Below are 17,104 nucleotides of genomic sequence, written 5' to 3' on the forward strand. Positions count from 1 at the left end.
TATTATTATACTGGTGAGTAAAATCCATTAAAAACTTTGTATATGCAACTTGAAATTCTTTTTGATGATTATGACATTCCCCCCCCCATCTTAAGTTATGATAGAAATTGTCTCTTTAAAAAAACACATTATCTATAAAACTTGACCAAATATTTCTGTACTTTTAAGATGCATTTCTTGCAACAGAGCTTGTTGCTATTTGTTTTTCTGCTCTTTGTGCAGAGATGTGCGACTTTTAATCCTGGAATATGCCCGTTGGTCAATGATTGATAAGTACCGGGCTTTGATGGATGGCCTTTCCCTGGAGTCTCTCCTGAGCTTTGTCAAAGAGTTCAAAGCCCAACTCTTTGTTGAGGGCCTGGTACAAGGAAATGTTACAAGCACGGTGAGTGTTAGGTATACTATTACTGTATTCTGGGCTTCAGTGCAGTGGTGTACTCTGAAATTGTATGAAGCGGGAAGCTCTGTAGTTTTGTGGGCCAGCATTATCATTTTCTGATTTGGAGGAAACCTGCCGTTCTGATACTTAGGCAACTCTCTTCCTATGAAGAAGACTGTTTATGACTTTAAATGAAATGAGTTTGACAATGTGTGTGTGTCGGGGGTTGTTGGTTACATTTGTGGAAGATTGTAGAAAACATGAAGAGTTTAATGTAGAGATTAAAGTGGGAGTAGTATGTGGCAAGGGATGTTATACATATATACAGAAGCAGACCTATGTGTTATAAGTTTTGTTAGGTAAAGGAACCTGGGGCTTTATTCTGTAGCAAATGGAGAACCATTGAAGAATTTAAGATTTGTGGTTAAGTAGAATGGTGTTTCCAGAGGCTGGGATTGGGGAAAGAAGGAAGAGAGCAGTTGTTTAATGGGTATAGAATTTTAGTTTTACAAAATGAAAATATTTTGGGCTGGGGATGTGGCTCAAGCGGTAGCGCGCTCGCCTGGCATGCGTGCGGCCCGGGTTCGATCCTCAGACACAACAAAGATGTTGTGTCTGCCGATAACTAAAAAATAAATATTAAAAAATTCTCTCTCTCTCTCTCTCCTCTCTCTCTCTAAAAAAAAAAAATGAAAATGTTTTGGAAATCTATTTTATATCAGTGTGAATATAGTTACTACTATAGTTAACACTACTGAACTGTACACTTTAAAAAATGTTTAGTATGATAAACTTTGTTATATGAACAATGATGAAGTCTGAGATTTTGCCAAAGAAATGAAAAAGAATAGGAAATAATAAGGTAGAAAATGGCCCAAACTTAAACTTAATTAGTGGAGGTGAGGGAAAAGGGAGGAATCTGTGATAACACTACTCATTTTCCTTATTAGAAGCAGAGGAGGATTGGGAGCATATGAAGAGTTTTTTCTTTTTGTTTTTTAAATATTTTTGGTTGTAGGTGGACACAGTACTTTATTTATTTTTATATGGTGCTGGGGAATCTAACCTAGTACCTCACACATGGTAGGCAAGTGCTCTACCACTGAGCTACAACTCCGGCCCCATAAAGATTTTTTTCTGATATTAAATTAGATGTATTTCTGGGGTCTTGTAACTGACAATGGCCTTTTCCAGGCAAGAGTGTATATTTGGAACTCTCTTCCTAAAATGGCTATTGACTGTTTTCCTTTATGGCCTCCCAGTTTCTCAGGACTGACCCTTTGATAGAATACATAAATCTTCTTTATTATTTTTCTTTTTTGGTACTGGGGGAAGATTTATTATTTTTCTTTTTTGGTACTGGGGGTTGAACCTAGGGGTGCTTTAACCACTGACCTGTTTTATTTCTTATTTTGAGACAGGATCTTGCTAAGTTGCTGAGGCTGGCCTTGAACTTTTGAGCCTCCTGCCTCAGCCTCCCAAGTTGCTAGGATTATAGGCATGTGCCACCCCACCTAGTTATAAATCGCTCTTGAAACTGTGACTGCTACCCATCCCTTCTTTTCTATCTTTATCCCCCAAACCTCAAACCATTCTTAGTATCTGTCCTGCCCACAGAGAGAATTTTCCAAGTCTGAATCCACAATAAAAAGAATAAGAATAGCTGCCTTTTTCTGGGCACAGTGGGAGTACCAAGAAGGGGCTTTGGGTCCAGAGGACTTGGTACTATGGATTGCCCCCAGGAAAAACCACTTTAGAAACCATAATCCCCCCCCCCCCCCACACACACACCCTTACCCCCGGCTTTTGTGTCTGTGTATGGGTACTGGAGATTGAACCCAGGGCCTCAGGCATGGATAAGCACTCTGACACTGAACTTTTTATTTTATTTTGAGACAGGGTCTTGGTAAGTTGCCCAGGCCAGCCTCAAACTTAAGATCCTCCTGCCTCAGTCCTTCGTGGTATTACAGGTGTGTGCTGCCATGGCTGGAAAATACCTCATTTTGTCGAAGAAATCTTTTATTTTGTAGAAGAAATCTTTTATTTTGTAGGAGAAATTTTTGGAGAGGAAGAGAATATGTTCTCTTAGAATAAGTGCTTATTCTATCCAGGCTCTGTGTCCTTGGGCCCAGATTTCTAAAACACAGGGGTATGTCCACTTGGATACACTCACCCTAAACAAGTAAGTTTGATCCAATGAGGAGTGTATGGTAAGCAGATTGCAAAGGGAGCCAGAAGAGGAGCTGTTCATTTAAGAGTATTCACCTGGGTGTGGTGGCACAGCCACTTCAAAAGCTAAGGTAAGAGCATCCCCAAATTTGAGGCTAGCCCAAGAAACTTAAGAATATTTCAAAATAAAAATTTTAAAAAGGGCAAAGGATGTAGTTTAGAGGCAGAGTGCTCCTGGGTTCAATCATAATACCTCCCTTTCCACCATACACAGTCAGTATTTTAATAATTAAACATTATCATTCAGTTGATTGTCCTGATCAATGAAATGACTTAATTGGTATTACATGGTTCTGGGTGAAATAAATCAAGAGGAACTAATACAGTAATTCTCTTCTCTTTTACCTCTTAGGAATCTATGGATTTCCTGAAATATGTTGTTGAGTAAGTACTGGTTTGAATTTTCTCTTTGAGGATTATGTGTTCAGAAAAAGGGCATTAAGCCCCACAGCTAAGTTAATTGTTACTGAACTCACATTTGAAATATTTACCCATGGTAGATTTTCTTGAGGCTGAGATACAGCAAATCAGAAGGGATTGTGAATGGCCTGGCTATTTCTTCACAGGTTTTGGAAGGGTGTATGTGAATAAAGGCACTGCCTCAGTAATCCATGTGATTCTTTTGCAGTAAGCTGAATTTCATGCCCCTGGAGCAAGAAATGCCTGTGCAATTCCAAGTGGTAGAGCTACCCAGTGGCCACCACTTATGCAAAGTGAGAGCTCTAAACAAGGGTGATGCCAACTCTGAAGTCACTGTTTACTACCAGGTCAGTTGGCCCCATTGTATTCTTGTGGATAAGTACCTTTAGGGCATGAAAGTCTGGGGGAAGGGTCCAAAGTACCTTGGAATGAGCTGACCCAATCAATGACCTTCTTATTACCTCTGTAACTTAACCACAAATCTTAACTTCTTCTTGTGCCATTTTTCCTCTTGAAGCAACTACATTTTAACTTTGCTTCTATCAGTAAAATGGGCCTTTTCTCTACTATGAGATATTGCTCCATTAATCAACTAATCTAGAACCTGGAAGAACTGATGCAGTATGGATGGAAATTCCTGCATGTTTCCCTAACAGAACCCCAAATAGACCTGTTAAAAGGACAGTTTTGAAAAATAGACAAAAGTAAACCTAGCCAAATGATCAGTATACACTGAACAAGAATGATTATGAGCCGTAAAGGTTTCAAAACACCTGAGGGAAAGGATTTATTACCTCCACTTTATGGATGATAAGTCCAAGGTTCTGAGTCCCTCATTTGTTGGTCTCCAATTTATCTGGTCAGTCCTTGGAATCTGTATTCTTTGCACACTATTCTGGAGGCTTGGGAAGAGCTTAAAATAAGGAAGCACTTTTCAACAGTCCCATTAACACATGGTCTACTTTAGCCTGTGGTTAATCTCCCACTCAACTTCTAATCTATAAGAAGGATCTTCTCTAAACCTCCAGCTTGACATCTGACTTCCCAAATTCTGCTGCTGTGGTCCTGAGTTTCTTGCATGAGGAAGTCCTTATCAGTTCTTACCTTTCAGGTCTTGTGAAGGACCATGGTCTGGGGTTTGAGTACCATGGCCTTGTAAAAAAAATTTTTTTTTTTTGTCCTTGTATTGTATTTCTGGCCCTAGGCCTGAGTCTTATCCTGACATTGCCCTGGTCTGGTGTCAGAAGTAAATTGACCTGTCAGTCATCTTTTGTTGGTGAACTTGAGCCTTTCTCTAGTCTTTTATTTTATTTTAAATACTGGGATTGAACTCTGGGGCACTCGGCCACTGAGCTATATCCCCAGCCCTATTTTGTATTTTATTTAAAGACCGGGTCTGACTGAGTGGCTTAGTGCTCGCTTTTGCTGCTGCTGGCTTTGAACTCGTGATCCTCTTGCCTCAACCTCCTGAGCTGCTAGGATTACAGGCATGTGCCACTATGCCTGGCTTCCCTAGTCTTCTTAATGAGTGCTTCAGGAGCCACAGTAGTTTTGGATTTAGGTGAATAGATTTTTGTCTTTCCTTAGAGGCCCAGCTTCTCTGTGGAGCGTATCTCCTTGGTGATAGCAAAAAACCAACCTGCAGTCTTTCTAGGTTCCAACTCTCAGTCCCAAACTCCATAAATAGTACAGCCTGGCCCTGCTTATAAGTCTCTTAATTTCTCAAAACCCAGAGGCAGAGTTCTAGTCAGGATTTCACATGTGAGACTGAAGATACTTCTTTCTTATAGTCATCTCTTAGCACAAACTACTGCTTTTAGGAAACCATTTCCCTCCTCACAGAGAGCATTTTCAATAGAAACTTGATGCACTGGTTCTTTTTTGCAGCTCTCTTAGAAGAAAATAGGAAATCTCATTGTTGATTATTAAGGGCTTCTAGGGCACACAGGCCTCTTTCTCTGGTGAAGTAGGAAGATCAAGAGAAATGAGTCTCAAAAGAGCCTGACTCTGGAGATGCATGCACAGGCAACCATCTTCTGTCTTTGTCTCCTGCCATCTTCATTCTGAGATATTTTGTCATTCTCCAGGGTAGTTAGGATGAGGCTTCTAAGTAGGGTTTTTTCCTTTTGGGTGTTTTTTATATGAACAGTTGTTTCTACCTATGAAATAGATCTGGTCCTATTCCTTCATGATCCTCAACCATTTCCTGCTATCTTCCATAGGGCCTTGAACTAAAATGCTTGAATTTAGAAAGTATCCTGTGAGTTCTCTAGGTCCTCCAGGCAGGATCTGGCAGGTCAGGATTATTAGACCCACTTCCATGTCCACCTGCAGTTACAGGTGTCTAGCATAGTTCTTCTTACAGACCTTCAGGTTAGTGGGAAGGGAGAGTGTATGATTACCTCTCTTGGGGCTAAGAGAGAGGATGATAATAAGTAGTTGTTAAGAATAGCTAATATTGGGCTGGGGTTGTGGCTCAGTGGTTGAGCGCTTGCCTAGTACATGGGAGGCACTGGGTTCAATCCTCAGCACCAAATAAAAAATAATAAGCAAAGTTATAAAAAAGGTTTTAAAAAGAATAGCTAATATTAAAAAGTTTTGTAAGCCACTGGATATTTAGTTTGTCTGATCACTTTGTCTTTTCAGTCAGGTACCAGGAGTTTAAGAGAATATACTCTTATGGAGCTGCTTGTGGTAAGTGCATAAAGTGAGTCAAGGTGTTTTTAAGAGCCTGGGTTCACTGAGACCCAGACTTTCTCCTTGGAAGCTGGTGACTTGGGGTAGTCATTTAGTATTCTTACCCAGTAAGAGCATAGAAAAGGGATATAGGAGGAAAGTAGTGAGAGGCTGGATCATGGAGGTATGTGGAACACTTTTTTGAGGGGAGAAAATGGAAGTCTCTTTGCTGCGTTCTGGGCTGATGGTTAGTGTGTTGAATTACAGATGCACATGGAAGAGCCTTGTTTTGACTTCCTTCGAACCAAGCAGACCCTTGGGTAAGTTCGCTGATAAGGGTACTGAAATTTTACAAATGAGTCTGGGGCTTCTTTTGCAGCTTCTCAGAATTTCACAGTCCTTCCATGCCTTACTTGTCAGAATTTTTGAAATATGGTACATCTTGGACTATGATCATGTTTTCAGTTTGGTCAAGTTGCAAGATAAACAAGAAAGCAAGCTAACTTGTGGTCCCTAGTTCAGGAAAGGGGTGCACACCTTGACAAGAGAATTAAGTAGTTGTATACACATTTATGGTCATCTTTTAGGACTTTCAGAACCCAGTATGTGGGCAGAAACCCTCCCCCTTGGATTTCTGAGGGCAGAGCCCAGTAACCTCATGAGCCCAAAAAACTTTTCACTTTGTTTATAGGTACCATGTATACCCAACCTGTCGGAATACATCTGGGATTCTAGGATTCTCTGTCACTGTGGGGACTCAGGCAACCAAATATAAGTGAGTAAGCCAGTGAATAAATGGATCTAACCTATTCTAGACATGGAGAATGGGAACTACAGATACTTCCTTAAGCCTCATGCAACTCTTAAAACAAGCAGGGTTTGCTCTATTAGTCACTGGGGAGCAGAGGGGAGGCAGTAGATGACCATAATGAGGACTGATATATGGGTTCCAGTGGCCCTTTAGGACTTGGCTCAAGTCTTATTGACAGCACTTGCCAATGTTTTTCATTAGGTAGATGAGAACAAGAAAGGTAATGATTCCCAACTTGACATTTATGCTGGAACTAAATGTAAGGTCTTGATAGTTCTCAGCTTTGGAATGGTCAGGTATGGCTGTAGCTACTTCTGGATGAGGATACTGGGGAAATTGTTCTAGTGGTGGGGGGCCGGGTATAGGAAGGTTCTTCCCCATTCTCTTCCCTCCTTCAGCTTATGGTTGAGTACGGAAGTCTTAGAAAACACTTATGTCTTTTTCTTGGAAATATGCCTTGGTCCTAATTCCTTCCTTTGACTTTTGCCAGAGATGAGCTCTCTGATTGCTTTTCATTGAAGATATTCTATTTCAGCTCTGAAATTGTTGATAAGAAGATAGAAGAGTTTCTTTCCAGCTTTGAAGAGAAGATCGAGAACCTCACTGAAGATGCATTCAACACCCAGGTGACTGCACTGGTCTGTCTAGTCTTGGTTTATGCAAGCCTTCAAGATACCATATACCAGTTTTTCACAGTGTGTAGGCCAGTTTTTTGTTTTTATGGTACTGGGGATTGAACCCAGGGGAACTCTACCATTAAGCTATATATCCCAGCCTTTTGTGAGACAGGGTCTCACCAGTTGCTGAGGTTGGCCTTGAACTTGCGATCTTCCTGCCTCACCTTTCCAAGCTGGTAGGATGACAGGTATGCACCACCAAGCCCAGCAGGTTTTGAGATTTATAGCTCCATCTTTATCTGATCATAATGTCCCCGTAGCTTCCTCTCTTCTGATAATGCTGGCTAGGTCCTTCACAAGCCAGATTTGATAGGATTATAATTCCTGCTGTGCACACTGGTGTGATGTCATGCCTGAGTGTCTCTTTGGTGGGAACAGGTTACAGCTTTGATCAAGCTCAAAGAGTGTGAAGATACCCACCTTGGGGAGGAGGTGGACAGGAACTGGAATGAAGTGGTGACACAACAGTATCTCTTTGACCGTCTTGCCCATGAGGTAATGATTTTCAGACCAACACAACCCTGATGTGAGGGTTCTTAATTCTATGAGTTTCAAGTGCAAGCATCCCAGTATTGTGCTACTTGTTGAGGCCTGGCCACTTGCTCATTTCTTGATTCAAATACTGAGTTTCCAGCAAAAGTTTACCTCCCACTACCTGTTTTCAGAGAAGCTCAACATTTTATTATATATATGGATTAAAAAGGGTTTCTGCTATAGAAAGTTGGACTTGATGTCCTCCAGATTTACTTATTCCAGTTGTATAGGTTTTTTGATGACTTCTAGCTCAAAATACTAGAACCCATGATAAAGAACTCTCTGGATCCTGCAATTCAGTGCCACCTCTGATTATAGGTAGCTCTCCTGCAGTGCATTAGCAAAGACATCATTGCTCTGTGAGGCAGAAGGAGCCCAGCTCAATAAAAGCACTCCAGTTGACATCAGTAGTTGCTATATTTTCTCAAGCCAGAGAAATGAAATGTGACACCAAAGACTTGGGTTTCTAGTTGAGTACAGTACTGAGTTGTAATTATAACATCTGCTGTCTTGCTTACCTGCTAATGTAGATCATTACTATGAAACATGAATCTGTGCCACAGAGGTTCATCCTCTCTCTATCCTTCTCTGGAAGGCTAGAGCTAACACTGAAAATAAAACAAAGTGCTCAGATATAAGCAGAATCAATCTAGATGTCTTTCCTATCTCCCTTTCCTCTATAAAGATTGAAGCTCTGAAGTCATTCTCAAAGTCAGACCTGGTTAACTGGTTCAAGGCTCACAGAGGACCGGGAAGTAAAATGCTCAGTGTTCATGTGAGTATGGTTAAGTAAACTGTAGTTCCTTTCTTTCCAGGGTTGTCTTTTACTGAGTTTGGGTGGTTAACAGAAATTCTAAACAAGTTGTTTGCCTACAATATAGCCAACACATTTCTTACCTTGAGTCTTTTCCTCTTTCAGGTTGTTGGATATGGGAAGTATGAACCGGAAGGGGATGGCACCCCTTCTGGTGAGGATTCAAACTCTTCTTGTGAAGTGATGCAGCTAGCCTACCTGCCACCTTCTCCTTTGCTGGCAGATTCTACCATCCCCATTACTGATATCAGGGCTTTCACATCAACACTCAGCCTTCTCCCCTACCATAAAATAGTCAAATAAACTGCAGTCTCATTGGCCTGAAGGAGTGTGTATTTAAAGATGTGTTTGTATTTTATGGAGTTACACTACGACTGCCTTTGGGCTTCCATTGAATTTTTTGCACTGGCATCATAGAATTCAATTTACTTTTTTTTCTTTTCTGTTGAGACTAACCAACACAGGGTCAATGTAGAGGGTGGACAAGTGTGAATTTGACACATATGAAGCAGTTATTTGGGAAGCTTTGACCTGTGTCATCTCAGATGGAGAATCCAATTCTTGAGAGGCCCTATGTTACCAATTTGTTATTAGTACCTAAATGCTAGGTACTAATACCTGTTTTTTTTTTTTTTAATGTATTTTTAAATAAAGATAGTTCTGTATTACCCTTCAGAATGAGCCATCTGCTGCTGTGGCATTCTTTTTATTATGTTTTATTTCAGTGTGGTGTGTAGATCTAAAAATACACATTAAACACTGTAAGGCAATAAAATATTTTTGGTGAAATGTTGGTAGCCTTACGTGTGTTAACACAAGGAAAAAGCTTAGCAGGGACAAAAGACAGAACAGCATGATAAGGGTAGGAAGAGGAAAAGGAGGCCAGACCCTCCAGTATTTTAAGAATTTTTGTGAAAAGCTACTATATTCAAGGTTGCCAAATAACTGACTTCCATGTCTAAACATGAAGATTAAAAAAAATACACTTTTTTAAAAGGTTGGAAAAATTACTTTATGAAGCCTTAAGAAGCACTGAATATAATTCAACTGTAATCCAAGTTTAGATACAATTTAATAATAGTTCATTTCCAAAATAAAAGTTATCATAAGTGAAACCATGAAATTTCCTAACACTTGATTTTAATACATTGCACTAATATTCTAAAACAACTCTGAGGAACCAATATTTACAATAGATGGAAGATTATGAAAAATCTGCCATCAGGTATATTTTTGTGTGTATATATTTGTATATATAGAACCCAAGAGATTACATGAACGAAGAAATAAGAGTCTGTATGTCATGTCTTAACAGCAGAACAAGAGTGCAGTGTGAAACTTTTCAAAGCATGGGGTCTGGAACAGGAGCAGACATCTTGTTTCCTCAGGACTGAAGTCAAAATCTTAACTGCCATAGAGAAAGGGAAGCTTTTCCAGCTTTAATTGTTCATCTGTGTCAGAAAGTCCAGTATCCCTGAGATAGGAACCACTGCAATAAGAAGGGAGTGATAGGTTCTCCCAAAGGAAGATTGTTGCTTAATTTGGACGACTTGCCCTGGTCATCGGGTGTAAACTTTTGTTTCCCAGCCTAATGCTTCACAGCACCAAGACGTTTCAGTAATGGTTCATCATAAACCCAGCATTCTCCATCTTCATGGAATAACTGTAAGAAGAAGAAGAATTAATTTATTTGCTTGTTTTGTACTATTCTTTTATAGGGTAGTTTTTATTATTCCATGCCTTCTCTCCTCATTGGATGAAATAAGTTTCAGGAAGGGACCAGTGATCATCTTTGTTCATAGTGTTCACCACCTTGCTAAAACGTGAATGAATTACTACTACTCAAGGTACAGGGGAATAGCAGTTAGGTGGGGCTTACCCTTGTCTCCCACTGAATTTCCTTCTCCTTTCTTTCTCGGGCTTCTGCTCTTTGTCTTTCTTCAAGTCTGTGCTTTGCTTCAGTTGCTGCATCAATGTCTCTGATTTTTAAATTGAAAGTGACATCCTTCCAAAGGCTAAAGAAGAGAGATTAAGAGGAACTGACAATCTTGAGAATGAAAGTCTAGAGCCACCTCTGAATAAAGTATAAAAATAATAATATAAATCAAATGGCTCTTGAGTGTTATAATAAATCTCTTTAAGGCGGCAACAGGGCACAGAAGGAGTAAAGAATACAGAAATGGGCCTACGGAAGACCCACCTGTTAGCTGTCAAAGTATAAACAAGAACAACAGGAGAAAGGACAAAGGGAGCTGAGACCTGTGATTCTACTTCTGGTTCTATCTATACCTACCTGGAAGAGTCAGTTTCCCTCTCTAGGGCTTGAATGTCCTTTACTATAAATTGAAAGGATTAGAACAGAGGAGCTGAGATGCTGCATTTCAGGAAAAACCTCCCTTAGATTTAAAATGTGATCTTGGAAGGGTGAAGAGGTCAACTGCAGAGGCAGATGTAAGCACTTCCTCCCAAGGCCATAATTTCCACTGAAGAAAAGAAGTTCTAATTTTCCTTACCAGCGGGACTCATATTCATTCTGATCTTCTAACTTCCTCACTTTCTTCTTGATTATAGGCAATTTCTTGGTATCTACAAAGACCGTATTTTCCTAGAAAAGGTGAGGTTAAAGGATATTTTATCGTTTAAACTGTTTTCTGAGGAAAAGTCAACTCTTCACAGAAGGCTTTAATTAACAGATTAAGTTTCATGTATGTTAATGATGTAGCCTTAGTAAGTTTTGTATGCAGCCTTAAGGCTAAAATAATACCATTTTATGTTTTAAGTCCAGAGGCTCAATTCAACAGATATTTTCTTTTTTTTTTTTTAATATTTTTTTTATTTATCGGCGGACACAACATCTTTGTTGGTATGTGGTGCTGAGGATCGAACCCGGGCCGCACGCATGCCAGGCTAGCGCGCTACCGCTGAGCCACATCTCCAGCCCCTCAACAGATATTTTCAATGTGGCTACAGATATTTTCAATGTGGCTATGTTGTACATGTATGGGCATCATTCCTAGGAAGCCAGAGCCATCACAATTAATCTTCGTGTGCTTTTTATACATTGCAAATTCTCTGAAATCCAGTTCACAGATTCCTCCTGTTATCCTTATACCACCTTTCTTCATGGCTTAATGAGAACATTTCATGGGTGGTATACAGAGGGAAAATTCCTTGATGGTGGGACTCATTTACTTATTCATTTCTGAATGCCTGGTGGCAGTTTATTTAATTTTATTAGTTTTTGAGTGTAGACACACACTCAAATTTGGTTAGCACTCCATTTTACAAACATGGCACACATTCAGATGATAGGCCTAACACAGGGTGCTCAATATGTGCCAAGCACTGTTTTACATATATTATTCCCAAGTGTTTTGTAAAGAGAGAAAAGTAAAAATCATTCTATTACCTGCACTGCTGGAAAGGAGGAAGGGGAAGGAAGAGTAAAGCTCACCCTGAAGAGATGACATTACAGGTGGTATTGGTGGTTAAAGTTTCAAATGGAAAAGTAGGAAAAGGGATAGGCTGAAATTAAATGTAGCCAAAGACAAGTGGCAAAATATAGGTTCTTACCCCTGTTGCATATTTTGCATACATTACACCATTCCATTCCCCTTCAATTGAGCAAAAAGACTTCTTGTCATTTGGAGAACTAAATATAAAAGGAAATATTTGTGTTAGTGTCAAATTGGGAATTATTCTACCAATTTTTTTTTCTTTTTTTGTAGGCAGCATGGTTTACTGTCAAAGCATAGAACATAAAAGAGCAACTGTGAGGTTTTTGGTAAAAATTGCTTAATGGAACTAGACTTCTCAAGGCTAATGATAAGAAAGGGGCCCTAAACAAGATGCTAATAAACCGCAGATACCATTAGCAACAGGTGTGAGATAGGCAAGGGAGCCCTGTGCTAGGTGCTGGCACCTGGCACATTGCCTGCCCTCCAACTGTTCACAGCCTACTAGACTCACTCACCAATGAGATTCTAGGTGGTAAGTGTGTGGTGAGCTCATGTGGGCACCAGGGGTCAAGGGCAAAACTGCTGGTGCAGTATATAGTCTAGTATATAGTTTTTCTCCCCAGGCTTAAAGGAATCTCTAGATCAAATAGATTTGGCTCTTTTCCTAAACAAGGATCCTCCAAAGCCCTGACAGGCCTTTACTTGACACCACAGTGGTGTGTCTGGCAGATATGGAATTTGGGCAGATAAATTTAATAGCATAGGCCAGGTTAGGAAGGACAAAGCATAAACTGAGGCTAAAAGAGACCAGAAATTTAAAAAAAAAAAAAAAAAAAAAAGCCAAGGTAGAGAGATGAAAACTGCTATCCCTTGCTGGAAACAAGTGAAAATGGGGGGAAAGGGAACAATGAGAAAGAAAAAATCCCAGGATTAGAAGGTTATTATGAGATGACTCCAAGTGTGGTCTGGGGACCCTTAAGGGTTCCCAAGACCCTATAAGGGAGGGAGTGCTTAATGTCAAAACTATTTTCGTAATAAGATATTACTTGCCGTTTCCACTTGGTTGTTTCACAAGTGTACAGAATAGAAGTAGCAGATAGTAGAATCCACCTGTATTCTATTAATTATATTGAAGATTTATAAAACTTTCAAAAGATAAAAAGCTATTATTCTCACAAAATTTTAAAAGTTTTAGAAAATTTATTTTTGCAAAAAAATCTAATTTAAAAATTAATATTTTAAAATATTTTAATTTCTCATGAAAATATTGATGGATATAATAAAGGGGTCCAAAGACCAAAAAGTTTGATGCTCAAACTTTGTCTGATGTTCAAATCCTGAATAAAACAACTTCAGAAAGAGCTCTTTGAGCTCACAACTTTTTGGTGGGGGGGTGGGCGGTACGGGGGTTTACTGGGGATTGAACCCAGGAGCACTTAACCACTGAGCCACATTCCCAGACCTTTTTTAATGTTTTTTTTTTTAGAGACAGGCTCTCGCTGAGTTGCTTAGGGCCTCACTAAGTTGCTGAGGCTGGCTTTGAACTCACAACCCCCCTGCCTCAGCCTCCTAAGCCACTGGAATTACAGGCATGTGTCACTGTGCCCAGCGAGCTCACACTTTTGAAGGTAGTCTTTCTACTACATATGGCTCTAATTGGCAGAAAATTCTGTTGAGCTCTAATTGGCAGAAAATTCTGTTGAGCTAACAGTTCCTGTTGGGTTGGTTGCCTCAAAAGGAGGGTGACTTGCTTCCATTGTCTTCCTGTTTTTTAGCAGTGACTCATGTTGCTCTCTAAGCCCTCCATATTTTCTGAATCCAACAATGTTACTGATTCTTTGTAAACTTCATCTTATGTTCCTGGACCCAACCTGCTCAAGATGTTTTGGGGTGCCAATTTAGTTATCCACATTAAGTCATCTCCCTGGAAAGCTGGTTTACCAGTCATGTATTTTCCATCTGGCACTGTTCCCAATAAGGCCTTCCAAGGCAGAGAAAAGTCCAGTGGCACACACTGCACTCTCCCCTTGCAGGCAAGCTCTGAACCCACCCAACTGCTTTCCCCCTAGCAAAGGCACAGAAAAGGGAAGGACTGTGAAGACTTGGGAGACACTCTGGGGACACTCACAAAGTCTGCTGTTAAGGACTAGTTTATGGACCAATCTTTAAGATTTAAGAATCCATGGTCTGGGTTAGCCAGAAAAGGTAGAAGACCTCTTTCAGTTCCCATTGCAAATCAGGTTGTGAGGAAGCAGGTCTCATCAGTGACCCCTGACTTTTATGAACCTGAGTTCTAGGTCTCCTTTAGGTCTCCTTTACATAAGGGATTTTAGTAAGAGATGTACTACAAGTTTAAAAGGACAAAACAATTAAAATAATCCCTAACAAAGAAGTTTAGACAAAAGGAAGTATTTCAGAAAAATGGAATAGCACTGAAAAAAACAAAATACCTACAAAATCTCAGCAGTAATTCTGTGTTTCTTGCCTCCATAGAAAGGTTTAGTGTGGAAGACGATATTTGCACTATAACCAGTTTTGGAACAATTAATATTGCATTCTCCTCCTAGTTCCACCCAGGGCACTGTGAGGATAGACCTGGAAAATCAAAAGTTCTCAGGTAAGGCTGACAGTTATGAGGAAAGGAATGGATTTGGTGGGGTCTTCTGCTGAACAGAGGAAATGGAAATGGCTCTACTTGCCTTCCATAACCATTAGGGAATGTGAGAATGTAATGCTCATCATAGTCTAGACATGAGACACAGCCTGGGGAGAGAAGGAATAAAACCTCTGATTAATAGTGTCAACTGGCCACAAGGCTTTGTAGTTTGCCTAATGGTTACTTCATTTGATTTAGGAGTAACCTATTTTGTATCCCACCCCTGTCTTCATCCTACTACACATGCTTTCATGTACCCAATAGCATGCAGTATGGCTTTCTGTAGCCATTTTCCCTTACTAGACAGGTGTCTATCAGGTATTCGAAAACATACAAACTCCTTCTAACACTGTAGTCCACCCAATGCCCACAAACTTACCTTGCCCTATGTTGTGCACCCCAATTGACATCCCAAGGAATTTTGATTTAGTCCAGATATGAGCATTGAATTGGATTTTCTTGTTAAAGCATTCAGCATAAAAGGCTGAAACTGAATAGGAAAGTGTTTTCTATTAGTGCACTATATAGCTACAGCTACCTCTTTAAACCCCATCTGGGGGAAAAAACTGGCTTCACAGGGAAGTCCTTTACCTCTCAAAGAACAACCTTATATTAGGCCATGAGGTACCCACTTGCCTTTTCCACTCTTTCTCCAATGTAAGCACCCATTCAAAGCTCCTCTAAAATGAATTTGGCTGTGGACACTCCAGGAGACATAAAATCAAAAGTGTCTTGTGTTCTGGTCAGCAAGCATGCCTATTACCAGCCCCAACCTGAGCCCATCCAGTACTTCCAATTTTAATACTTCACTAAACAAGATGTTGAGGATATTTATTCTTTCCACTATGTCCAGAATATACAATATAAAAATTACATATCATTTATACAAACTGTCTGAAAGTTGCTAAGGTCTCTCTAGAGCAGAGCATTATGTGTGAGTTTAGAAGCATTAAGCATTGGTTTCCCAAATTCAGCCCCCATTTTTTTTTAAATAAAATGATACTGGGGATTAAACCTAGGGGTGCTCTACCATTGAGCTACATCCCTAACCCTTTTTTATTTTGCTCAAGCAAAATAAAACAAACTCATGATTGTCTAGCCTCCTGAGTGGCTGTGAGGACAGTTGTGTACCACCACATCTATCTCCCAAATTCCTTCTTTTCATATATATATTTAGTCAGTGATACTAAGAATCTTGAAACTCATACAAGGAATTGACAATAAGAACAAATCAATTGAGTTTCTACTTCAGGTAATGGTGATGATACAGCTAGCCATACAACTGACAATTAAAGCAATCTCAGCTACAGAATTTTTAATGATCTTCAGCAGGCAGAATAGTTTCATAGTGGATGTTGCAGAAGAGCTGTGTAACTTACTGGGTGGATGATGGGAAACCTGCTCAGCCACGAATGTTACACTGTTTTTGGAAACCCAGGGAACTGGTCCTTCTGAAACTAGCTCCTGCAAGCAAATACAACATAATTTCCTACTGATGTGGGACAATATAAAAACAAATGACAATACAGAAAATCTGTTAACTGGAGTCTTTGCTCCCTCCTATATACACACCAATCACCCTACACATATTTCTTTTATGGCACTCAATTACAATACTATTATTACAGTTTGTGTCAATCTCCCTGACTATATTAAGACAATCCTAAAGGCCTGACACAGTGGATACTTATGTCTGTCAAGTGAATAGACATATAATGATTATCTTTAGTAAAGACTATATGTAATGTGTCACTTAGGAAGGAAAAGTTATAGAGACTCATGTTTACTGAAAGATTACTATGTGGCAGGCACAATGGACTAGGAACTTTTTCTTTTCCATCCTTAGAAGCCTTTTAGTGTCTATCTAACTCTTCATTAATGTTCCTAGACTTATAAATGACAGAGATCTGGGACTCAGTTCTGGGTTACATCCTCTTCACTAGCTAAGCTATCTTTCTAGATAATTTCATCCAAATGTAAGACTTCACAATACCATCTAAACATACTAAAATTTTGGAAGTCCCGTCTTCAGCTAAGAACTCTCTCCATATTCTACCCTCTCAGATTCCAGACAACTTCACTTTCATGTCTAACAAACCCCTTATACTGTAATTTCAAATCAGAGCTCTTTGATTTTTTCCCTCCCAAGGTCCAATATTTTCTTACCAGTAAATGACAGTACCACCTGCTGAAGCACACATCCAAGGGCTCATCTCTAATTGATTTCCTTACCTTTCCTCCCTCAATCCATCTACCAGTTCTACCACCAAAACAGAACTGGAATCAAGCATCTCTCTCTTGGAATAATGAATGGTTCCTTGCTTCTAAATCTGGTTTTCAGAAACTCATCATAATGACTTTTTCAAAACAAAAATGAGATTCTGACAAGCTATAAAATTATCATTATGGTGTACAAGGCCCTATATGATCTGATTTCTCAATCTCTGTTC

General features: G+C 39.7%; 2 protein-coding genes across 19 annotated transcripts in view; one reads left to right on the top strand and one right to left on the bottom strand.

Annotated features, from left to right (window-relative positions):
• The window catches only part of NRDC (nardilysin convertase), an 88,890-nt gene extending 80,025 nt beyond the window's left edge, over window positions 1–8,865 (top strand). For both annotated transcript variants that reach the window (XM_081306405.1, XM_081306406.1), the window contains 10 exons: window positions 223–385; window positions 2,961–2,992; window positions 3,237–3,375; window positions 5,675–5,722; window positions 5,972–6,024; window positions 6,396–6,479; window positions 7,051–7,141; window positions 7,571–7,687; window positions 8,412–8,501; window positions 8,646–8,865. In XM_081306405.1, the coding sequence (XP_081162531.1) occupies window positions 223–385; window positions 2,961–2,992; window positions 3,237–3,375; window positions 5,675–5,722; window positions 5,972–6,024; window positions 6,396–6,479; window positions 7,051–7,141; window positions 7,571–7,687; window positions 8,412–8,501; window positions 8,646–8,843 (1,015 nt within the window). In that variant the 3' untranslated portion in view covers window positions 8,844–8,865. The remainder of the gene's footprint in view (window positions 1–222; window positions 386–2,960; window positions 2,993–3,236; window positions 3,376–5,674; window positions 5,723–5,971; window positions 6,025–6,395; window positions 6,480–7,050; window positions 7,142–7,570; window positions 7,688–8,411; window positions 8,502–8,645) is intronic.
• Window positions 8,866–9,593: 728 nt separating this feature from the next.
• The window catches only part of OSBPL9 (oxysterol binding protein like 9), a 147,302-nt gene continuing 139,791 nt past the window's right edge, over window positions 9,594–17,104 (bottom strand). For all 17 annotated transcript variants that reach the window (XM_081306428.1, XM_081306427.1, XM_081306424.1 and 14 more), the window contains 8 exons: window positions 16,034–16,118; window positions 15,034–15,144; window positions 14,698–14,761; window positions 14,453–14,593; window positions 12,114–12,192; window positions 11,054–11,145; window positions 10,420–10,555; window positions 9,594–10,203 (listed from right to left, as the gene is read on the bottom strand). In XM_081306428.1, the coding sequence (XP_081162554.1) occupies window positions 10,129–10,203; window positions 10,420–10,555; window positions 11,054–11,145; window positions 12,114–12,192; window positions 14,453–14,593; window positions 14,698–14,761; window positions 15,034–15,144; window positions 16,034–16,118 (783 nt within the window). In that variant the 3' untranslated portion in view covers window positions 9,594–10,128. The remainder of the gene's footprint in view (window positions 10,204–10,419; window positions 10,556–11,053; window positions 11,146–12,113; window positions 12,193–14,452; window positions 14,594–14,697; window positions 14,762–15,033; window positions 15,145–16,033; window positions 16,119–17,104) is intronic.

The sequence above is a fragment of the Spermophilus citellus genome (genome assembly GCF_964194105.1).
Source record: "Spermophilus citellus genome assembly, chromosome: 9".
NCBI lineage: Eukaryota > Metazoa > Chordata > Mammalia > Rodentia > Sciuridae > Spermophilus > Spermophilus citellus.